Here is a 24,213-nt window from a genome sequence, read left to right on the forward strand (position 1 = left end):
ATAAAAAGAAAACATGTAAAACTCCAGTTTTTAAATGAGGATAAAGGATCTCTAGACCTAAGAAAATGCAAGGAGGATGCAAACAAAACAACAAGAAATTCAGACCTTCTGGCTACAGTTTAAGTGTTCTTGAATGTTTCTGTTGCTCAACCCAGGAGAGACTTTATAAGAATTCATTTCTTTAAATGACCCCTTTTAGGAGCCTTAGGTCTCTTATATCCAAACATAAATCATGAATCTATTGTTTCTGTCTTCAGGGGGAAAAAGGAGAAGCAGGTCTACCAGGTCCTATTGGAAATCCAGGCTCAGAGGTATGTTCTTGTTTTGTATCACACCAAGTGTTTGCAAATCAGAGATGTGCTGATTTCATTGGCAACCGTGATTCTGAAGCTATTGAAGGTGCTCCTACAATAAAATTTACAGGCAAATCTGTGCCACATTTTCTCAAATATACAGAACAAAATAAGACTTGAATTCTGCCTTGTGCCCCCTTACAGACGAAAGGTTGTGTTTATTCCATGAAAAAAGGTAGCAAATTTCAAAAGCAAGACACTACTAAAGTGCTGTCTGGTTCAGGCACACATTTGCACACCTAAGCACACCCTGAACTTCCAAATGTAAGAAAGTGGTCATCAATCTAGGATCTGAAATCAAAACCTACAGTTTATCTTATAACTTTCTTTAAAAGATTTTACAAAACCAGTTACATCACATTTTTTTCTAATTGGTTTGGCCTTACACTTTTTAACTCAGTCTTCAGTTTTATTTTGTTTTTGATGAGTTGACCAGCTGCAGGTTTTACCAAAATGTCAAGTCTTTACTTTTCAGTTCAAATAACTGCAATTTTCACAGTCAGGGAAAAATCAAGGAGATTGCTGCAATTCTATTTCTCTAATGAAAACACTGCTGGCTTTTTGGCCTGGACATATAATTTGGTTTATTGTTCAGAGAGAGATTCTTGCATTGCTCAGTGGGACACAGAGAGCCAGAATGGATTTGTCTGAAATCCATTGTGATTTAACAAGCTGTAAACATGACATAGATGTCCTATTTATTCTCATTACATTTAAGTACCTGAATAAAATCTACATAATATTATAAAAAAAGGGCAGAGGTTACTTATTGCATATTGATAAGCTAAGAGTATGACTGCATTGTTGCATCAAGGTGTGGAGCTGCAAGTTGACATTAGTTACGAGTGGCTTTATTGTGCAATTTAACAGGGTAAAGAAGGACCCCCAGGGACAGCTGGGCCTAGAGGCTTACCAGGAGCAGAGGTAACAAATACAAATCGAACTCATTAGGACTGCATTGCTTCCTGTCACAGTGTAATTTTATGTTGCTCTGATCAGCTGCCAGACTGGAGGGTGAATTGTTACACAGATGATAAGTAATCAAATTTGAGAATTAATTGGTGAATACAGTCAGATTTTAAAGTTTTATGTGGAAGAATGTTGGTAGCAGCGCAATCTGTTCTTCACACCTGCTCAGTGTAATGAGCGTCTGTCCTATGAATAAAGGAGAGATGGATTGCACAAATCCTAGGGAAGAAAATGTCTCTTCTGTAATACTGTCATCTCCAGAAGACTAGCAGGGAAATCCATATACCTTTGGACTAAGCAGATCCAAATTATTTTCCCTCTTTTACCAGGGATTACGTGGAGATCCAGGAGTGCCAGGAAAAGATGGAAGCAAGGGAGAAAAGGTGGTTCTTTATTTCATTCCCTTTAAAGTGTACAAATGAATTAACTTCATATTTTTATTTAGATAGTTCATACTGTCTGCTCTTTCTTGTATTTTGACCATTTATTTCTCATTACAGTTGTTCTTGTATTGCTTGCTGCTGTGTATATTTTCTTTTTTACTTTTACTGTTCATTCTGACTTTTGCAGTGATAAAGCTTCTGTTGTAATAGCTCAGGGAGTGAATCAGGACCAGCACTGCACCTGCCTGAGTACACAGTCTTATATCAGAGTATAGCATTGCGTATTCCTCCAAGAAACGTTTTGGATTCCAATTTTCCTCTTAAACCACTCCAATTTGGAATCACCCATTTATATACAAATTCACTAACAAGGGAGGAATGAGAGTCAGCTATGTCTGTCTGTTAAATGTGCCTCACCCTATTTTGTTATGTTTCCATAATACCTGAAGAATCGCTAACAAGGCAAGCAACAGCTGTGAAAGTAAGAAAAGTTAGATTTTTATCAAACAGTTAGATACTGTACATCAGCTGTGTAACTTCTTAGTTAGAGTAGATTTTATAGATCTTGTACAATACATGAACCTAATGGTTGGAGAATAACCTCAACATGGATGATTATCTGGAGGGTGTCCTGACGAATCTATCTTTTTTTTTTAAATCTCTATGTGACATTTAATGTTCAATACTACCTTTGCTCTTATTTTAGGGAGACTCCGGTGGGGTAACTGGTCCTCCAGGACCCCCTGGTCCTAAAGGTGAACCTGGAATACCAGGATTGGGAATGCCAGGAAAGCCGGTAAATTATGGATTAGCAGAGCTGTAGTGAACACAATTGCTGTACACTGTATTTCTGTATATACTTTTTCTAACTTCTGGTAGCAGACAGATATTGGTGTCAATGAATGTTTCCATTCCTTTTCAGTGTACATCATGAGTCAAACCTGCATTGCCTTAATGAGTAATGATACTGAATGTAATGCAGGTGAAATTTAATTGTGCTTGGGGATTTCATTCTTTTTTATTCAAAAGATTTCAAATGAAGGGGTATGTAAAGTATGACTGCTGCTTAAGTAGTTATGAAAGAAGTTACAATTTTAAAGCATTGTATGCATAAATGCACAACTCAGCCAATCTGAAAGAGACTGAAAAGAAACAAACGCAAAGCAGAACTGCTGGAATCAGCTGCAATGCTAATTCTAATAAATGGTAGAAATCCTGACACAGTGAACAGTTGCAGCATAATATTGTTATTAGCATCTGTAGCCACCTAAAATATTTTTTAGGCTTTGTCATAAGCTGCTATGGTGAAAGGTAAAACTATAGCATTGAGCAAAGGCTCAAATGTTACTATGCAGTAACGTGCAGTAGATCAAGGGTTACATGTACGTAAGCACAGACTCACAAAACTGCGGAGATATTTAAACATCTGAATCCATTTTTCAGACGGTAGCGTTAGAATGCGTGAAAGAGAACAGCGTGACCATGGGGGCCAAGTGCTTGCTTTAAGGCCTGAGAGATGACAGTGAAATTTTAAGCAGTCTTACAACAGCAGGGTATCTATGTAATCAGAAAGGATTTCTGACTATTTCTGTTCATCACTGTTCAAGGAGCAAACTGGAAAGTATAAAGAAAAGCAGCTTCGTTAATGGCAATATTTTTTCTGGAGGTTTTTCTTTTAGCTTAGCCCAGCAGGACTGGAGGAAAATAGAAACCCATGCATTTCATTGTGAAAAATAAGATTATTATGTATACAGAATATGAATGACTTTACATAGAAATAATCTTTATTGTATTGAATCTATACAGACGCCTATTAATTGTCTCAGAGCCTGTGACTATATTTTGTCTTTATGTTGACCTTGCAGTGCATTAAAGAAGTTTCAGTTTCAGAAGTTTCAGAAAATAGTTTGCTTTAATTTTACTAAATGAAGTTCTGTTTAGCTTTTGCTGCTGAATTTCATTAATATATCAGAGGTTGTGTCTTTTGTATTGATAAGATGGTTTGAATTTATGGGACCAATTAGAAATTGGAATAGTAAATTACAAAACTATATTTATGGTGACTATTAATCAATCAAACAAAACCAAAAATGTAATGTCTGCATACAGCTTCAAAGTATACTACAGTATATATATATTTAAATTAACAATGAAATGAGTTACAAACCAATAAGAATGAACATACAGTATATGTAAATCAATCTGACTTGATACAAATGGTTGACAGTTTCACTTAGTCACTCACTTAAGATTGCCTGACATTGATAATATTGATTATAACACTTGATGTTATCAGTCTAGTAATTTAAATCAGTCTGGTGCCATAGGTTGTCTCATCAGAACTGGAAAAAAGAGAGAAGTTGAATTTAGCCCTTAATCCTGAAGACAGTACTTAACAATATGAAGAAATACACAAAGAATCGATTTCAAGTGGCTTATCCAACAGTTTTTGTACAACCTACCCCTTAGCCCAGGGCTAAGTCTTGCTTGAGTCCAGCCACAGGCTAGACGTGGGTGAGGAGAAACTTAGTTCATTAGCCCTGGCTGTAGCTGCTACTACTGAATTTACATCAATATTCAGGCATGTCAGCAAAAGTCTGATTGTGTAAATTACATTGATCAGGCAGAATTAGATTTGGCTAGCTAGTCTCATTATTTCTCTTGTTCCTGAGAAAGTCTTTCAGGAAAGGACAATAGTGGTTACAGTCATGTGGTTGAATAGCTTATCAGGATGCCAGGTTTCAAGTTGGAGAAAGTTAAGTCTTATAATCATGGTTGGTGATTAGTTTTAAAGCAAGGTGTGGTGTCCTTCTCCACCTAAAGGATTCACCATTGGTTGGTTGTTTATGATGATTACCAGGTGACTTACAGCTAGGGTCCCACTCCACGTAGACGTAAATTAGGCAGTGCTGATGTTGGGCTCTACAATATTGAAGGTGTTAAATATGGATCCAGTTGATGATGTCCTGGTATGTTTTAAAGTTAAGATGTGCTGTGTATCAGAAAGACACATCTCGGATGCATTTCCAAAAGCTTGAATTAGTGGAGCTACTGAATGTTATGCTAGGGTTGTTATCTGTTCAAGACCACAGAAAGTTTTTTTTAATATTCTTAACGCTTAGTCCATAGTGTAATTATAAACCTCAGTGTTACACTTTGTTGTTTTTTTGTCTCGCTGAAGGAGTAGATGTGCTGCAGCTACAGTGGTTCTTGTTGTTACATAATATATGGAGCAGTGATTGTAGAAATCAAATACTTATCAGTGGCATGTGTTAAGGTTCCAACTTGTCCTTTGCATACTATTGTAGTGGATAACAAGATTGAAAATACTTGGATGGAATTTAACATTCTTTTGTTACTTTATTTAACAGGGAGAAGAAGTACCAGGTCCAAAAGGATCCCGGGGCCCAAAGGTAGGTGTCAGTATTTTGATGTGGCCTAGAAGCCTCTAAGTGATAATGTGAGGCTGAGAGAAAAGAGTCAATAGTTTTCAGCCAACACACCGCCAGCCCATATTTTGAAACTGTTTTTTCTAAAAAAGCAATTGTCAAATTATCTACAATAAATAGTGCCTGTGTACACTGTGTACAGCGCCTCACAAATAACACCTTCCCCTAATGTACGACTTTGATGGTGTACACTGCCATACACAAGTATTCCTAACCTTGTAGAGTTGTCTTGAACTTTGAGGTAGTAATTATTTTTTATCTACTCCACACTTTTAAAGCAAAAATCAAAAATCAAGTAAATATATAACTAATATTAAAAGAAAATGGCCACAATTGAATAACTCAATTCAAACCCTTTGTCAAATTTGGGTTTCAGGTGCCCAAAATTACCATGAAGAGCCACATAATTAATTGATTGGCATCTGTGTGCAATAATAGTGGTTCACATGATTTCAGAATAAATATACAGTACCTATTTTTGTAAGATCCCTCAGTCAGGTAGTGAATGTTTTAGCACAAATTCAACCATGAAGACCAAGGGGATTTTATAACAACCAGGGATAAAACTCTGCATTTAAAGGACATAATATAAAGACAATCATCAAGAAGTGGAAAGCACCCAGAGATTGTCAAGCTGTCCTTAATAACTGATCAGCTGGGCAAGGAGAAATATAGTTAGGGATGCCAATGTGGCCAACAGCAATTCTTAAAGAACTACAAAGTTCAGTGGCTGAGGTGTGAAGAAATGTCCATTAGTCTACAATTTCCCAGCCACTTCACAAAGTTTGTCTGTATGGAAAACCAGTCTAAAATACTACAAGGCACAAAGAATTTGCAACAAAGCATTGAAGTAATATGGCAAACATGAAGCAAAAGATTTTATGGTCAGAAAAGACAGAATTAGAAGTGTAAAGTCTAAATGCAAAGTGTTACATTTGACGCAGACCTGATGTAGTGCGTCACTCACCCAACACCGTCCCTACTGTTCTGTGCATAATCGCTTCTTTGCTGCTGTACATCAGGGGGAAAGAGGTGTGCCTGGAGTTCCAGGTGATCCAGGAGAGAAGGGAGAACCTGGAATGGGAATGCCTGGACCTCCAGTAAGTACAGCACATGCTGATCTACCTGGAAATAATGCATGAAGTTGAAGGTGTTTTAAATTTGAGTTTTAAAAGATTTTTTCTGTAATATGCAGAAACTCCCTTAAGTAAGTACCACTGTGGCAAAACAAATAAGTACAAGGTTTGACAAGAGCACTCTCTAAACCTACAAGACAATGAATGTGCCATATCCACACAGCAGCATTATCACATACTCCTCCTGCACTCCTGTTTATTGTAGTCACTTTGTGGTTCACATAGTTTGGAAAGTTGTCTAATTTCTTCTGCTGTAGCTGCAGTGTGACAGTGTTGATGGTGACATCTGGGCTGCAGTGTGATGAGTTCTTCTTTGAACATGTTACCTAATTTTTATGTTCTCTTCCATTTTTCAATTTTTTTGCATGCCCTGTTGTATTATTCTAGTATTCTTGTTTCATGAGTGAAAATTACATATTGTTTGCTATTTCTTGAAAAATTGAAGTTCTCTGGCAGGTCATTAAATCTAGATGTTTTTTTTCCATACATCTGAGATAAAAGCAGAAGAGCTCTGTGGATTTTCAGGGATTTACAGGGAACACCAGTGACATCATGTTTGTGCTGTCTTGCAGGGCCCAGTTGGACCTCATGGGGAGCCAGGTGTTCAAGTAAGAAGATATCTTATTATCACTTTAGCAGAATAAAGGAATAGTGCAGTTCTGTGTGATGATACTCCATTGGCAACTGTATTCCCTTTTTCATAAGAATGAAAGAATTCATAGGAGAGATTAAAGACAATAGGATTTTTGTAGAATTTATAGTTTAGTGACTAAGTAAATATAAAACGGTTACCTGGGTTGACCCTATCTATATCCCTTAGGACTTTATGCACTTGGATCAGGCTTTTTTCTCTGTCTCTTATATTCTAGACCAGTGGTCTCCAGCCCATGGATCACTGATGACCAGTCAATGCCGGGTTTATAACAATCAATCTCAGTATTTGTCCCTCGACCTATTTTATTTTTTGAGATGAGGACATACTGTATACTGTAGCTCTATGATTGTACCTAATCATTTTCAAACCATTTCGCTCTGTGGCTAGCTGTGTTTGCTGAATCCCTTAATGTTACAGGTGACAAATTTGAAAAACCTTCTATACACACATCTACTGTATATACATCTGCTGTGTATAAATGACAGTGAGTGAAGAAATGAAAAAAATATTTTAAGACTGCTTCATACTGGACTTACAACTGCAAAAAATGTTAATGATCTGAGATTGATGATGAATAATTTGTGTTAAATCAAACAGATCAAACTATTTATATTTGAGTTCAATCAACTGCAACCCACTTGTAAACTTGTAACAATCAAAAAACAGCAAGTTCATATAAAGAAATTTAGCAAACTGAAGGCCATTTAGAAAGCTAAAAGGTTATTAAGTTTCTAAACTAGCAGCAAAAGATAAGGTCTTCACTGAAATATCATTGTGCATGTATCATTCACTGGCAAAACAAAAAGAAATTATGCACAAATGGCAAAGTAGTTAAAGAACAAATGACTGGCCACTGACTCAAAAGCTTAAAAATCAAATGGAAATAAAGAAGGCAATCTTGATCATGTCAATTGGATCCACAGTAGCAAGAGAAATTGAGTCTTTGTCTGAAGCCATCTTTCAACAGTTACAGTAAGAATTGGTTCAAATAATATATTGACATTACTGCAACAGCCCAGCTAATTGTGTGCATGGATGACAACTTGGATGACCTTTCAAACTGTCTTTGTACAAAAACATTTTTGTCTGTCCTCAGGCGTTGTACTATGTTCAACAAACTTCTTTGTCCAGGCTGATTCATCTCAGAGATTCAGCCTCCTTCTCTAGGACTCTCATCCTCTAACTCTGACACTCCCATAGAGCACTCCTGTGTGGTCTCAAGGCCATTTTCCTGGCTATCTGACATACCTCCTGAAAAGACACAAGCCAGACCTGACAAAGCTCTGTCGTGAATGAACTCTATAATGGTGTTAATAGGTTCCCTCTAATTAGCCCAGCTAACCAGCTAATTATATTTCTATCTCTATTAGGGTCTTATCAGCCTCAATGCTATAGTCAGTGTGCCATTTCTTCAGCCCGTCGAGTTACACCAAATAAATATTAAATGTGGTATTCCTACAGTATAAACATTGTCATCTCGTCGCATTAATAAGAGTTTGACTGAACTACAAAAATTGATTTTTTTAACAGAAGTTGAAAGGAAGTCTAACTTTAATTTTGGCCTGTTACACAAACTACTGCATAAATATCTTGACTTTTAAACTCACTTTTGCAAATCTGTCTCTCAACGCTCCCTCCACACCATCTTAACCATTGCAGCAGATCCTTAATTCTTTGCCTGGAAAGCAGGGGGGTCTTGTCAGTCTCAACCTTATTGTCAGGTTGCCATTTCCTGAGCCAGGAAGGTTTTGAATAAACTATATGCTATCCCTTTAATAACACTTAATTCTAAGACCCAAAGAGGAACCAATTTTGTACATAAATGTGTAAAATGCTGCAGTAGCCCAGATTGTTCTTCTGCAGTGCATCCATTGGTGTCTCTGTTTCAGGGGCTTCGAGGATCCCCAGGGTTTCCAGGAGCTGCAGGAATCCCAGGGAAAGATGTAAGTGAGCATGTATGCTGGAATTTTCTGTCAAAATGCAAACACTTAAAATGATATAACATAATTTCTTTAATTAAAGCTGCAGTGATTTAATACAGAAGGGTTATGTCATTGTCTTGTTGGGCTGCAGTTCACTCAGGTGACTCTCCTATTGTGTTCAGTGTGGCTCTGCTTTGATTGGCCCTGCTCAATGTCTCTTATTAAAGGGAGCTCCAGGAAAGGATGGGAAGCCAGGACCCCCAGGACCTCCAGGAGAACCAGTAGGTGTTCCTGTTGACAAAAACAACTGAAATATACAGTGACTTTACTGCATCTAAGAGTCCTCATAATAATGCACCACCCAGAGCTCCTATAAATTACTGCCATCCAGCCACTCCTGGGGTGGAACACAGACCCCCTTCTTCACCAACACACAATCCTCAACAGTCCTGTTACTCTGCACCCCACACATGATGAAATTAGGAAATGGGACTGTGTGAAACAATGACATTTCTTTTTTTCAGACTGCACTTCCAATAGTTCGAGACATGGGAGCTATGTTAAAGGTACTGTCTATTTTGTTTGCTTTTGGTCTTTTGTTTTTCATTCCCTGATTAGGGCAAAACAAAATTCCAATTTAACTCTTTTATTAAAATCTTTGATCACAAAGTGAGTATTGGATATCCAATGGTTTCCAAAAAGATTTGAATTGGGGCATTAATGGATCTAGAGTAGGTACATTTGCTTACATTTTCATAAGCTAAGACACACAGCAAGACCACTGAACATATGTAAGATCTCAGGCTCTTCTCTATAATAATTATAGTATATTACTTAAGGTAATTAGAACACATCTTTCTGATAAGTGTCAGAACACTTCAGGTAAACAGCTCGGGTGGGTTTGTGTGGATGAAAAGGATTTTTTAGTCAAAGCTGTATCTAAAAAACATTAGCTGCTATGTACACTCATGAGTGAGAGTGGTTTCTGCAAATATAGATATGCACTATCTATTATAAAGAGCTCAATTAATAGGGGAGGTGGAAAGATGTGCGGTTTTGTTCAAATTGGGAGATCAAAGTGTTAATGAGAGATTTAATTAGAGTCCTTGCTCTGGGAACAAGAGAGATTTTTCTGTTCTTTGTTTTGGAAACCTCCTTGGAGAATAAGGTCTAAGAATAAGACTTGCTTTGCACGCCTTTGGTAATTAGGGTCTACAGCACACATCATTTTTAACAGCTAGACAAATACGAGTGCAGGTGAAGAAATAGGTTACTAAGTGGTATTTATCCGCATCTCAAGAAAGTTATTATCAATGGCGTGTTTTGGGGTTCAAGGAAATAAGCTTAAAAGCCATTGCTCATGCACACAGGTTTTTATTTTTCTGATGCCTGAGAGGAAGCACCAGAGTGCCCCCTGCAGAGTTCTGTAAAGATTACAGAATAGTAAGCCAAAGTACTAGCAGCGTTCATCTCACCCTTCAAACACATTAACTTCCAATGTGTTAGAGTGTTATAACATAGCTTCTCCTGTTAAAGGGAAAGAAGGAAAATCCAATTCTCACTAATAAATTGCATCCTTGAGAAAATAAAATAACATTATGGCAAGTTTTCATTCCTTTTCAATCATCTTCAGTGCCTCCCTCCTCTCCTCAGAGACTTCTTTTCCTTGACCTTGTATTCTGCTGTGTGCTGTGCCAGGCCTAGTTCAGCACAGCTCATGTCTCTTGCAGAAGCGCTTTGCTAAGTTGCTTTGTTTTATCAGACAGCTGTCATATTCACCATACTGTTGAATGGGGTTATTTATTATGAGGGATTAACAAACTATACATACAAATCTACTTTAATGAGTCATTTCAAACTAGACAGTTCAAAAATCAATTTAGGTGAAGAAAGAAAAAAATGAACATAATGTACAGTATGGTCTTAAGTGTACATGGAAGCCATTTTCTGCTTTAGACTGCAGTGAATAATTTTGAATACCTCTAAATATTTCTATTTCAATGATAATACTCTTGACAATAATGACTGGTATGAGAAGCTATTTTATGTTTTGTCATTTCTTCCCTTTATTGTAACTCCGGGGCCCTTGATTAGTTTGATGTGTGTCTCAGATTGTCCTGAGGAAGGACTTGCTGCCAGTCTCAAGGACCTTGTATAATTTTACCTCTGTATGAAATCTCTGTCAGCCATGCGATTGTGATTATGTGCTTGTGTTGGAATTGCTAAGGTTCAAATGGATATTAGTAGGACAGCACATGAATAAAAACGTTTTTCATGAGTTTCACTCAGGTGGTAGTAGACAGGGGTCTTAAGTAGCATTAGGAGTTGTTGTGGTGATACTGTAGCTACCCTCTTTATAGTTCCAATTTCTAATTTTTATGCTGTTGATATCGGTCTGTCAGCACAAGCATATCAAAACTGAAACAGTACTGCAACACAGTCATATTTCTGCAACACTTGGCTACTCAAACCAAGTCCTGCAAAAACAGTTTCCAGTCTGTTCCACATCCACGGTGCAAAAACTACAAAAAGCTCAACATTCAGATGAACAAATTGCAATTGCAACACATTGCAATTGCAACACAAATTGCAGCACCATTCTTTTCATACATACTGTACCTTGGAGTAACTTGGAACTTTCTGATCTCCACACTGCTGGTTCAACATGGGGAGCTGCTTCTGCCACCCTCCAGACTTTCTCAGCAGCAGAGTACTGTGCCCCTGTCTGGTCAAGATCATCACATGCTCACAGAGCAGACTCCCAGCACATCATCAGTGGAGCCCTGCACTCCACCCCACTCCCCTAGCTGGCTCTCCTAGCAAACATCACTCTTCCACACAGCCGACAACTCACAATCACCTGCAAAATGTTCTAAAAAGTCCAAAATGCTCTCACCTGCCACTTCACAAAGCTATTGTACATCTGCCTTCAAGAAAGCCAATCTAGAAAAACACTCCCCAGGAGGACTTCACCTAGGTTCAAGAATGGCAATCACTGGATTTGACAAACAAGCACCTCATCACACATCCTATCCAATCAACCTCCCAGCTTTCACTCTTCAAGAAAATCACTTTAGGACTTTTTAGCATATTTTGAGGCATGCCTAATCTGGAGATTAAGTGGAGGACTACACAATCCACTGAAGCTAAGCAGGTGTGAGCCTGGCCAGTACCTGGACAAGATAAAATAAGATCTATTTATTGGCCATATACTATATTATACCATATACTATTTCTTCTATTAGGAATTTGTCTTTTCACATACCCCACCTTGCTCTCCATGAGACATGCAGACAGGGAGAGAAGCTTGGGGTCAGAGCACAGGGTCAGCCATTTGTACGGCGCCCCTGGAGCAGTTGGGGTTAAGAGCCTTGCCCAGGGGCTCAACGGAGTAGGATTCCTCTGCTGGTCACAGGATACGAACCGGCAACCTTCCAGCCAGAGGCTACAGACCTACAGAGCCACTTAGCTAGCAGCCATATCACCCTGCAACTCACAACTGGCAACCCACTGAAGCTAAGCAGGTGTGAGCCTGGTCAGTACCTGGATGGGAGACCTCTTGGGAAAAACTAAGATTGCTGCTGGAAGAGGTGTTAGTGGGGCCAGCAGGGGGCGCTCACCCTGCGGTCTGTGTGGGTCCTAATGCCCCAGTATAGTGACGGGGACACTATACTGTAAAACAGGCGCCGTCCTTCGGATGAGACGTAAAACCGAGGTCCTGACTCTCTGTGGTCATTAAAAATCCCAGGGCGTTTCTCGAAAAGAGTAGGGGTGTACCCCGGCGTCCTGGCCAAATTTCCCATTGGCCCTTATCAATTATGGCCTCCTAATAACCCCCCTCTATGAATTGGCTTCATCACTCTGCTCTCCTCCCCACTGATGGCTGATGTGTGGTGAGCGTTCTGGTGCACATTGGCTGTTATTACATTACCCAGGTGGGGGCAGCACATTGGTGGTGGTGGAGTGAAGTGTCCAGAAAAATGCTAAGTGCTGTAAAGATTATTATTATACAATTTTTGAAGAAGACTTTTGAATTACTGTTAACAAGTCTTTTATTTAGACTGATTTTGTTGATAAATCCAGCAACCAGTATGGACCAGTACAGACCTTTACTTTCAACTGTGTCTGGAGTTTGCATGTACAAAGAGTCCCCTAGTCACACTAACTAGTACAGAGATCTTCAGCATATGTATTAAGTGTTGTAGTTTTACCTATTATTTAACCTCTATTAACCTAATGTAGTTCTACAGGTTTTAAAACCACAATTAGGAAATCTGGAGCACATTAGATAAAAGCGTCTTAATGAGCTACTGTACCCTACAATTCTAAAGTTCTTGTTAGTTTTTTTAATATTCTTGTGTCTTAGAAACACTTGGTCTTAATTTTTGTCTTTTGCTTTAAATCGTAATGCAAATCTTCAGTTGGGAAAACCATATGACATTTAATAAGGACCTCGTTAATATGAGCAACAGTAATGTTTTATAAGCGTTTCATTTGATAGTATTCTGATGAACATGTTTTGCTTCCTTTTTGTTGCCTATTCAGTACACAGCAGCTTTGAACTATTTGCATAAATTGGTACCTTCAGAGATAAATAGCTAAAGATGTACATATAAAAAGGTCAAAATCATTAAAGGGCATTTCATTGCGAGCATTTCACTGTCTTTTAATTATCTTAAATCTGTCATTATTAAGCAATTGTTATTGCATCGACTCCAACCTGACAGCCAGCTGCCCACTCCAGTGTTTTGGTCTTCATTTTATTTTTAGCTGTCTATAGTTTTTGGGGGGGATGCCATTTGGAGGAAAATAAAGTATCCCAGTTTTAAAATGTAATATTTTCAAAAGATTTAATTTAGTAATATTTAAAGCTGCCAAGCATTTAGTTATTTGGTATATCCTTTAATGGAAAGATAATTGATATCTATCTAATTTGAAATCTGTACTTGAAATGTTCACTGAGAAGAAAGTCAACACATTTTGTTTTATCTCCCACACAACCTGAGTGTCTGGTTAAGGAAATTAGTATGCTGTACTTGGAAACTGGAATAAGCAATCCAATTTGTTATTGATAACAGAGATGCTATGTAAAGCATTTATAGTGAAGATCTGAATGTTACTTTTAAATTCAATGATGCAAGTTGCTAGTGAAAGGTACCTATACATGGCTGTAATTATAGCAAGGATGTATTCGATTACTGTAGTGCTGCAAACACATGTGGCCTTGCATCTTGTCCCAGAACGCCTGCAGTGTGTGCCACACCAGGGTGCCAGGACTGCCCGGGCAGAAGGGAGAGAAGGGGATGCCAGGAGTGCCAGGACTGGAAGGGATGCAGGGTGTGAAGGTATGACCAGAGAAATGTAAAGTGCTCTAAGATTAATCTGTCTGTGAAATGGGAACAGAAACATCATATAACACAATAAGTGATGGGGTGCATAATGTTTCTTCCTTAATTTTCGAAAAACTAAACCATTGTCTTTCCCAAAGGAAGCTTCTATAAGCATGCTGAGTCTTTCTTTGGGGTTTTTTTTTAACCACAGCTTGTTCAAGTGCTTTAAAGTGGGTTGTTTTTTTATTTTTACAAAATGTTCATAAAGTCTGTGTTTAAATATTAAAATAATCCGTAAGCCTTTCTGTAATTAGACATTTATTGTTCCTATTCCATCAGAGGCCTGAAAAAATTTGAAAGGCACTGTAGTTTAATTCAGTGATTTTCTTCATGTTTCTGTTTCTGTAGGTAAGGATAGCATAACTGACCTATAACTACTCTGAAACTTAAGGAGTCACACAAAATATAACCAAGAATTATTAAAGAAATGTGATATCCAGAGGACAAACCTTTTAGAAAGTACTTCATTTTTCAGAAACTATACCTTAAGGGAATGGTATAATGGGATGATGGAATGACCTAATGGGATGACACTCAATGTGAAAAGGAGTTCATTGAAATAAAACTTTCAGTGAACCTAATATGAAGAATGATAAAAAACAATAATCAATAGTGTGTCTTAGGACAGTGGAAAACAATGATAAAGAGCTTTGTTCTTCCTTTGCACAGGGGGAGCCGGGTTTACGAGGTCCACTGGGAAACCCTGGGAGAGAGGGGCCAAAGGTAGGAAGCTCTTCATGATCTTTAGCACGTCACAGCCGGGTCATTAGAATACAACAAAGCCAGGACATATTACAGCAGAGGGGTCCTTGGTGCTGAGTAGTATTAACACTGCTCTTTTCCAAATGTAGTTTCTGGGAACACACTCTGTTTTTCCATAGTGTTTTCATGACAGATCCCCCAAATTTGGTAGCTCAGCATGGAGGATCTGCCCATACAAACCCCTCTTTTGTATGGGCAGATCCCATGCAGTAAAACTCTTCTATAATGGGAATTAGTAGGAGGTGGGACCAACTCTGATTTAAATTGTCTTCTCAACCCTAATTTGTACAGTTTCTTGCTGTCCTTTTTTCGTTTCATCCCTTTCAGTTAGTGTTAGTGGAATTTCACTCAACTTTTTTGGTCACACTTGGCCACACCCACTCTACTGCCTTTCTTTACCAACAGGCTGCTACCCTTAGAGAGTCCTCCCCTTGTTATCGATGACTCCTAAACAATACACCCTGAAACCCCTCCAATGACCAGATGTCTCAGGGTCTAGCTTGTACTGAGTTAGACCACCTCCATCTACTCTCTGAACCCTTATGTAGGGATAGATGAAGCCAATGCCCTAATAACCTTATGCAAATCTGGGTAATTCATTTTCTCCCTGTTTCTGTTGTGTCTTTAAACCATACTCTGGTAGCCTAATCCAGTTTTGTCACGCCAGAATTGGTTGCTCTGTTACATATCCCTCCATCCACTCAATCTTACAGACGATGCATCAGTTGCCATGAGGCAATGCGCCCTGGACAAAACATCAATGTTAGCATGTTGAGACCCTGTGCAATTCTGGATGGTGAAATGGAACAGATCCAGAGCTAAGTCAAGTCCAGATTGGCAAGATATTTTGCTTTCTCTAGTATTTCTATAAGCTTGTCTACTTGGGGCTTCAGGGAATGAGTCAAATTTAGATATTTAGTTTGATTTCTAAAAATTATTACAAAATCACCAAGTCCCTGCCAGCTTTGATATAAACACTATTGGACTAGTCGAGGGACTGCAGCATTCCTGATAACCCCTAGATCTTTCATCCTTTTGACTTTCTTTGATTCTTTTTTTCTGGGCTTGGGACTGTAAGGAGTTTTGTGGATTATCACTCCAGTGAGCATCACCATATCATGGTCAACACATTGAGTCTGACCTGGAAGGAGACTGAACCTTGTCACAATCTGGCTTAATAATCGTTTCTGTACTGGTCTGTCTTGAGTTTGGGAGAAATCTGGATGGAACCATGAAGCTAATCTGCAGCTCCTGTTCCTCTGGAAACCCTCTGACAGGCTTCCAATTTCCCACTCTCTCAGGGCACTAGGAGGGCGTTAGGGTGTTTCCATGTTGGTACTTATCTCTACCAACGTACTTGGTTTTACAACTCCCTGCCTACATTCAGTCTGAGTAGCTACAATTTTGTTTATCTGTTTTCTGGACTGAAGGACACAGGACAGACTTTTCTCTTGCTTTTTCTGCCCTTCTTTTCTGCCTTCGGGTTTTTCTTTCCTTACTGCTAGGAATCCCAAATAGTTTGTCCAAAAAAAGGATACAAGTTCTCAACCACTTTCTGAATGGTTTTCCTCTCCATGTGGTGTTTTCTCCATATCAGTTTGGAAAAATATGGGAAATACGTCACTCTGATCACGGAGTGGGGTAAAATATTCACCACAGTTGTTCACACTGTGTACTGTAGTTAATTAGTACTGGAGCAGTAGTAAAAGCTAATACCTCACATCTCCATGAACACAGGAGACTCCTAACTTCAGGATAGGTTTAATTTGTTTTCGGTCTATTTCTGTGGAAGCAACAACCATACTGCTCAGGAAACTCAGTGTCCAGTACCAGTCCCTGAGTGTGACACTGCAGTCCATGGGTTCGAGAGTGGTGACACCTTGTGGACAGGTTGCAGATAGTTGACCTCATTCTCCACACACATAACACTGATTTTCCCTATTCTGCGGGGAGCTCCTTGTGAACTCTGAAGTTCTTGAGACACCCCTCTCCACATTCCCTGACTTAATATCACTTCAGATATTCTAGTAGAACTAGTAAACGTTGTTTTGGGGATTTACAGGTGAAGGATGCAGATACTTTTGCCACATTTTGCCATGTTTGTCACTATTTTTTAAGACAAATGCATTCCATAGTCAGATAAACCCACTTCCCCGTCACGTTTCTTTGCTGCAATGTGGTTCTCTAACAGAAAGCTTTCTGAGTGGTCCCTTGTTCTACACTATGCCTTAGATCAGGGGGTAGACTCCTGAGGTACTGTATGTATCTAAGATCAGTAGCTCAACAGCCTCTGCTGTTGAGTTCACTTCAGACTGAAGTCATTTTTTGACCAGATGGATCAGATCAAACATTTGAGAGTGGGCAGATTTGCCCGTACATGAATGGAAAGTCAAGCTCTAACTAAGATACAGATCTGGCTTCTCTGTTTAATCTTTTAAAGATTCAAATGCTTAACAGTGGTGTTTTTTTTGCAAAATTCAAAAATACAAAATTCTACAATTAAATACTTAAAACAAAAACAATAATCCAACATATTAGCTAATCTGAAGCTACACATTTCCCACTGAGAGAAGCCTGTGATTTACTCCCTGGCACTTTTCTAGGGTGTAAAAGGTGAACGAGGGTTTTCAGGCCCAGCTGGAGAGAAAGGAGAAGAGGTATGTATTGAATTATTTTGTATTATTTTTATTTTATTTCTACTTTCTTCTTCATTTCCAGTCTTTACTTTCCTGACTTGCTGCGTAAAAGAAAAAAAGTCCTATTATGAAATTCCATACATTCACTGCATCACGATGCTCCCCTAATTATCAAATTGTTTATAATTAACTTATTGGAAAGTTCAAAGGTCCTGTAATAGAATGGAACCCAGGTGCCAAGGATGACTGCCGCTGTCATAGACCTGGAGTCCTTTAGCGGTGCCACTTAACAGGAGGAGTGCCAGAGGTTTGGATGGGTTTCAGTGGACCCAGGGTCTCACAGTGAAAATGGCAAATTTCCCTGAAAATCTAGTTTTCTGTGCAGCATAATAGATAATATCAGTAGTGAAAAAAATAATAAAAAGAAAAAAGAATTGGCTATTCCAGATTTATTTAAAAATGACAGAAATATTTAGAACAACAGCTTGAATTTAAAAAAAAGTCATCCTGTTAATTTCTGGATTTCTGGAAAATCAAACATAAATATACTGTATATGTGCATCTACTTATAGGTTTTTCAAAACCGTAAACTTTTTTAGTAGAGATCATTCCAGGTCATTGTAAAAAGGAAATTAAATATGGATATACTTTACAACATCACCAATGTTCTAATGACGGTAGGAGTGAAGGCTGAAACAATAGTATTATATTTGCCACCGCAGGGCTCTCCAGGTGTTCCCGGATTCCCAGGCCCCACCGGCCGCACAGGAGCTCCGGTAAGAGTTTATGACCTCGTTTTCTCTGATCGTGTTCTCTTGTTCTGTAGACTGCTCTGGGATTAAAAACAGGCTCGGTATTGTTCTGTTTCAGGGCATCATGGGGAGACCTGGAGCACCAGGCCATCCTGGGCCTAAGGGTGAAAGAGTGAGCACCTTCTTTCTCTTTGATTTTCTATTAGCTTGAGATGTAAAAATAATGAAGAAGATTTATCGCATTGCACCTGGTCTCGTTTTCTCTTTCAGGGCAGTGAAGGTCCACCTGGGAGACCAGGGGTGCCTGGACCTCCTGTAAGTCCTATGGAATCCTGTCCTGTGCTGTGCTCTCTTTTATCTCTGAGCAAACACAAAGCTGTCTTTCTCTTTCTTGCTTTCCTTGGAACAGTAAATGGAATTCAGCCAATAGCTGTATAAAGGCCTTTTCCACAAAACAACAGGCCTACATTCAATGTTTGTAGAATGCTGAAATGTACGTGTTCAGTTTAAAACAAATTATTTGTAGAAAATCTATAATCTGTAATTGCCCAGAAAAATGAAGATCCTGCCTCCTAGTCAGAATGCACATATTCTTGTGGAACCAGTAAGCAGACATTATTGAAGCAATAATGACACACATGAACAGATGACCTTACCATTCCAAAAAAGACCACTTTTTCCACTTAGCAATGCTTTTATTCACCTCTTGCCAGCCTTTCATCAATAGCAGAAAAACAACATAGGATCATCATGCCTCTCAGCTCATGTGTCTAGTACAAATAAAGTTTCTTAGATAGGAGTGAATTTACTAGACCTCTAATCCAAAATAAAAAGAGCCTTTTAGCCTATCATATCTTCTGCTTAAATAAATGCCATGCATCTTCTTTTTAGCAATATCACTTGCACTGTATCTTAAACCCAGCATGGTCATGCCAATAGTGCGATCATTTCTTCTTGCTGTTTACCACCACACCCAGAGTATTGATCTGTACCATGTCATATCAAAAATCCTTGATCAAAGCAGACTTGGTGTATGCATATGGATTTTTGTCATTTTATTCATATGTATTGTACTCTGTTGTTCCGTACTGCAGTTTGCCATTTTCTAGACAGTAAACTCACTGTGATTATTTTAATTTCAGGGTATTCCGTATGTGGAAGGAAATGGCATGAGCAGCCTCTACAAGCTTCAGGTACAATAATTTTTCTGGCTGAACATGGTGCAGCTTAAGATGCTCGTTGACACAGCAGTCAAACACAACCTGAATCCTGTTTTGTACAGGGAGGCGCTGGACCTATGGGATATCCTGGTCCTCCAGGTGTTCCAGTAAGTAAGGCTTTTCATTTATGATAATTTTTGATAATTTTGCTATAGAAAGAAAATGCATACAACTATCTCAATATGCAAATGTCTTAACAAGTAGATATTAACTGTCTATGCATACATTTCCAGGGCCCTAAGGGTGATAAAGGCGAAGCAGTAAGTTTTATTTTCATGTGTATAGTATGTGATTGCATTCAAAATGAATATGTAATTCATCTGAAAAATGTGCTGTAGAAATCAAAGTATCAAATATTATGTGATGCTTCAAATGTTACAGTATACAGCCAAATTCGACATTTGCTGTTGAAACAAACATTGTAATGTAAGCTCAAACCCTGTGTCATTACTGAATCGGAGCATGCCTTTTCACCATTTTTATTAATTTGACATTTAAATAAATTGCCTGTGCAGCACATTGCCACTGTGGAATTCACAGGTCAAATTCACATGTAATGGTTGCTATTCCATTTCCATAATATTTCAGAAATAAATGTTTAAAAGTGTGACAGTTACTGCTGGTATAACTTTAATAGGATTGATTTATTGCATGTAGCATGCACTTCATTTTTGCGGCACATTCTAGAGGAACATGTAGAGTCCGAGGAGCTCCTGCTCTTCTGTCTGTGTTCTCTCAGTCGTGATGCTCTGAAATCCTGTTTGAATCAATATTGTATTCATCAGGGAGAACCAGGCCCCATGGGACTGCCAGGGTTAGAAGGACTGCCAGGGGCTAAGGTAAGCAATTAGAAAAAGTCAAATCTGTCTCAGGAAAAGTGTTCACTGAACCCTACTGTCTGGATGTGACCATTTCAAGGACCATGTTTGTAGTCGACTGACTGGCTTTAGTTAGCCTGGGTTTGTACTAAATTTGATGGGCAGTGATTTTGAACACATTGAGCTCCTGTGATTTTGAAGTGACTCCTTCAACGGACTCGAGTCTATGACATGAGTGTGCATGGAGGTTTCAGGAGAATGGCCGCCACAAGATTGTATCCGCAAATGCTGATCCCCAGGGAATCATGATATAATTGGAGAAACAAAATTAAGTTGTGTGAAAAATCTAAATTATTTGTTGTCCAACTTTTACCAGAAAAGAAAAAGTAAAATATCTGCTTTTTTAGAACAAAGGTGAAAAATAGACAATTACTTATTCTATAAACTTACAAAGATAACCACAAATTAATAAAAACTGATTGTGCAGCACCTGCTTGTTCATTTCCACAGGGTACTGAGGAACATATTAATTGATGTTGTTCTTCAATTATTTAATTTAATCCTCAGCCTACAAGAAGAAGCAAGACATATAACTGGCAAAAAGCAGAGTTAATTTAAACTAGGCAATTCAGTTCCTCACCAGGCAAATGGAGTAGGCAGCAGTGTGAAGGAGGGGGTAGGGTTGTGGGTTAAAATCCAAAATGAGACGCTTCTTTTGTACACTGGAGCAGTGTACTGTTCCTGAACTGTTGTAGTAACAAATGTGGCTGTTTCCGTGGGTGAAAATGTAAATTCTCTTTGGACAGTCAAGGATCACCCAAGTAAGTTAGTAAATTAGTGGCTAATCTTAATACAGCTATTGCAAAAGAGGAAGTCCAATCCTTTTCAAACTCAAAACAAACGCGTGAGCACAATTACCACCAAGTTGAACCTTGGTCTAAAATGCCTGTGTTGTCAGTTCAGGTTGATGCCACTGGGCCAAGGAAATTAAAGCTTTGTAGAAAAGAGGGGTGTTTGGTAGCTCATCTTTGCACTGGTACATGTGCACTACTATATGGTGTTACCTTATGCTGAAATGTGGCACTTTATCGTGTATTTCAGGGAGACACAGGTCTAACAGGAGCACTGGGTGAACCAGGAACACCAGTGAGTACAGAAACAGCTCTGTTTTTAATGACAGTCCTGTCAGTAACCGAGATGACCGAAAAGAGAGTTTCTAATCAACACATGACTTTCTTCCATTCTCCAGGGAAAGCCTGGTACTCCAGGGAGTCCAGGGCTCCCAGGAGAGACAGTAAGTCTTCGTTTCTCTCTTCAGCCTGAGTTTTATTGTTGTTGTTCCTGTCTCGTGACACAGACAGTAAATTGTGTTAATTCTAAAAGGGGGAAAGAGGACCTGTGGGAGAAACTGGATTTCCTGGGCCGGAGGGACCTCCTGGTGCTCCAGTAAGGAATTAACTTTATTATTGGCAGAACATGATTTTTTGGTTCTATTAGACAGCAAACTGCAATGGAAACAAAGTATCAGTGAGTACAGTGTGTATCTGTTATATGGTTTTCTAACAAGTCCATTTTTTGTTTTTTAATCATTTATTTGACAGAACTTGGTTAATGTGGAGTATCCATCTCTAAGATAATTAAACATATGTGATAACATAACCACCTGTATTAGCGTAGAGCTAAATGTCTGTCACATTGTATTTGTAGAACAGTTTCACCTACTTTAATGTACTGTAATGCTTGTTATTAGCTTCTGAATTTCATTTAATATATTTTTTTTTTTTTTAAATCTGACAGGGAAGACCAGGAAAAGATGGGATTCCGGGGTATGAGGTCAGGACAGAGTGGACTTTTATTTTGTATTTAGAAACATTTACCATTTCAGCAATTTGTTGCCCATTTCCTGTCAGTACCCTAGTAAAAGTGAAATAAGTATTATCAAGAAGTAATTTTGTCTTGGTATTTGCTGCACCTCTAACAAAGGATGTCAAAATGACAGATCTGAAGTTTTTCTCAAATTAGAACCTAAATCAATCGGTTAATTTGACTCCCACTGACACAAAATACACTTTAAGCTGTCTTAATATGGGAAGCCAAATATTTCTGGTTATGCACTTAATGTGTTGGTTTTGACCATCAGACACTGCTTGAAGGCAGTTTTATTGGAGTTAATAAATGGTAAATATAAATCTGATACTTACTATATACACTTACATCACAATGTCCCGAGCATACTGTATCAGTGACATACATAATTTCACAAAAATTAAAACATTATTGATTATTAAAAATGAACACAGATTAAAAACACTGGCCCTGGTCAAAAGTTGTTAGTCTAAACAGATTTGTGGATTTACTGTATAAAGGAGTTGATGTGTTCTCTATGTCCTTATCACCTTAGTTAAGTCCAACAGAACATCCAGTGTTAATGCATATTTTATATCTTAAACATTGCGTCTTTTCTGTCGATAGCTGTTAAGCCTATAGAGAAATTCTTGTATTATACAATACAATATAATTAATGACACAACAGTGCCATCTAGCAGGTCAGCCTTATAAAAGTCCAAAATATGATGTAACAGACCCCTAAGAAAAATATTTCCAGATAGTATACTGCATATTTGAATCTGTCATTCATTATGGGAAGTTAATGTTTTAAGACAAATGAAAGTCCACAACACAGATTGTGTGCAATGCAGTGACATTTTAGATAGTTCAAGCTATAGGATATATATTTCTTAATTTATATGGTCATCATCAAAATTCTAAATATGATGATGTTGTGGCTCCAACCCACCCCCTCAAACAAAGCAATTGAAAGCAGTTGGGGAACCTGGACACACCTGTGACTTGAGAGTGTAAACTGGCTGTGCTTTCAAGAGGACTGTTCTGCTGGCTCTCAGCCAACATTCAGTCTGCATTCTCTGTGCTGAAATGGTTTATTGGGAAAAATAGGAAAATATTGAAATTGTTTTAAAGATGCATTGGTTTTATCTAGCTATGGGAATTTTATTGGATTGTCTAACTATTGTAAAATTAATTATTAAAAAATATTGTTGGTATTTTTGCGTCATGCTGCATTGCCTTATAAATCAACAGCTTTTTGGTCAGGGCAGTGGCAGATGTAGCCCAGCCATCAGCACTATATCAAACTCTTTTGTTTTAATACTGTAATTAAAATACAGGCTTCAGGCAGCACTGAGAATCCGCACATGTGACTTATAGCAATTCGCTCTGAGTGGATTTGGAAATGATGGGAGAGGTGGACCGAGTCTTTGAACAAAGCAAGTGTGTCTGTGCAGGAACAGTGTGAGTGGTGCCTTGGCCCAGTCTAATATCAAATACCCCATTATTCACCATGGTCTGTAGTGAGGAGTACAGACCTGGCTTTCACACCCAAAGTTTAAATTGTCCAAATCTGTGATGTCATAGTCATTTTTTCGTCTTACAGGGAGCTACAGGTAGACCAGGAGACAGAGGATCGAAAGGAGAACGTGTAAGAGATCAACATATAAAATATAAAGGGGCTGTTACATACAAAATACAATAATCCTACACATAAACATCTTCATGTCAGTGAATAATTGAGCCTGGTGCAAGCGAAACATCAGTGACTTGAAAACATGCTACTTTAGCAATCCAAAGAAAACAAAACCCAGACAGATCAAATAATGTACTACATTTTGAATTCCTGCCTCTGAAAGTCATAGGCAGTTTCATGTTTTGTATTCCAGTATATTATCAAACAATAACCAACTAAAATTTAAC

At 38.4% G+C, this 24,213-nt stretch overlaps 1 protein-coding gene across 4 annotated transcripts in view; it reads left to right on the forward strand.

The window, feature by feature from the left end:
- col19a1 (collagen, type XIX, alpha 1) overlaps positions 1-24,213 on the forward strand; it is a 112,753-nt gene that overhangs the window by 73,419 nt on the left and 15,121 nt on the right. For 3 of the 4 annotated variants that reach the window (XM_088610759.1, XM_088610761.1, XM_088610760.1), the window contains exons 26-50: positions 258-311; positions 1,224-1,277; positions 1,652-1,705; positions 2,412-2,501; positions 5,077-5,118; positions 6,177-6,254; positions 6,863-6,898; positions 8,835-8,888; positions 9,095-9,148; positions 9,392-9,433; positions 14,108-14,212; positions 14,927-14,980; positions 17,623-17,676; positions 18,378-18,431; positions 18,526-18,579; positions 18,678-18,722; positions 19,550-19,600; positions 19,690-19,734; positions 19,861-19,887; positions 20,413-20,466; positions 21,547-21,591; positions 21,695-21,739; positions 21,829-21,891; positions 22,243-22,278; positions 23,897-23,941. In XM_088610759.1, the coding sequence (XP_088466885.1) occupies positions 258-311; positions 1,224-1,277; positions 1,652-1,705; positions 2,412-2,501; positions 5,077-5,118; positions 6,177-6,254; positions 6,863-6,898; positions 8,835-8,888; positions 9,095-9,148; positions 9,392-9,433; positions 14,108-14,212; positions 14,927-14,980; positions 17,623-17,676; positions 18,378-18,431; positions 18,526-18,579; positions 18,678-18,722; positions 19,550-19,600; positions 19,690-19,734; positions 19,861-19,887; positions 20,413-20,466; positions 21,547-21,591; positions 21,695-21,739; positions 21,829-21,891; positions 22,243-22,278; positions 23,897-23,941 (1,335 nt within the window). The remainder of the gene's footprint in view (positions 1-257; positions 312-1,223; positions 1,278-1,651; positions 1,706-2,411; positions 2,502-5,076; positions 5,119-6,176; positions 6,255-6,862; positions 6,899-8,834; positions 8,889-9,094; positions 9,149-9,391; positions 9,434-14,107; positions 14,213-14,926; positions 14,981-17,622; positions 17,677-18,377; positions 18,432-18,525; positions 18,580-18,677; positions 18,723-19,549; positions 19,601-19,689; positions 19,735-19,860; positions 19,888-20,412; positions 20,467-21,546; positions 21,592-21,694; positions 21,740-21,828; positions 21,892-22,242; positions 22,279-23,896; positions 23,942-24,213) is intronic. The other variant, XM_088610762.1, reaches the window with a different exon arrangement.

The sequence above is a fragment of the Lepisosteus platostomus genome, chromosome 17 (genome assembly GCF_059453375.1).
Source record: "Lepisosteus platostomus isolate fLepPlt1 chromosome 17, fLepPlt1.hap1, whole genome shotgun sequence".
Taxonomy (NCBI): domain Eukaryota; kingdom Metazoa; phylum Chordata; class Actinopteri; order Semionotiformes; family Lepisosteidae; genus Lepisosteus; species Lepisosteus platostomus.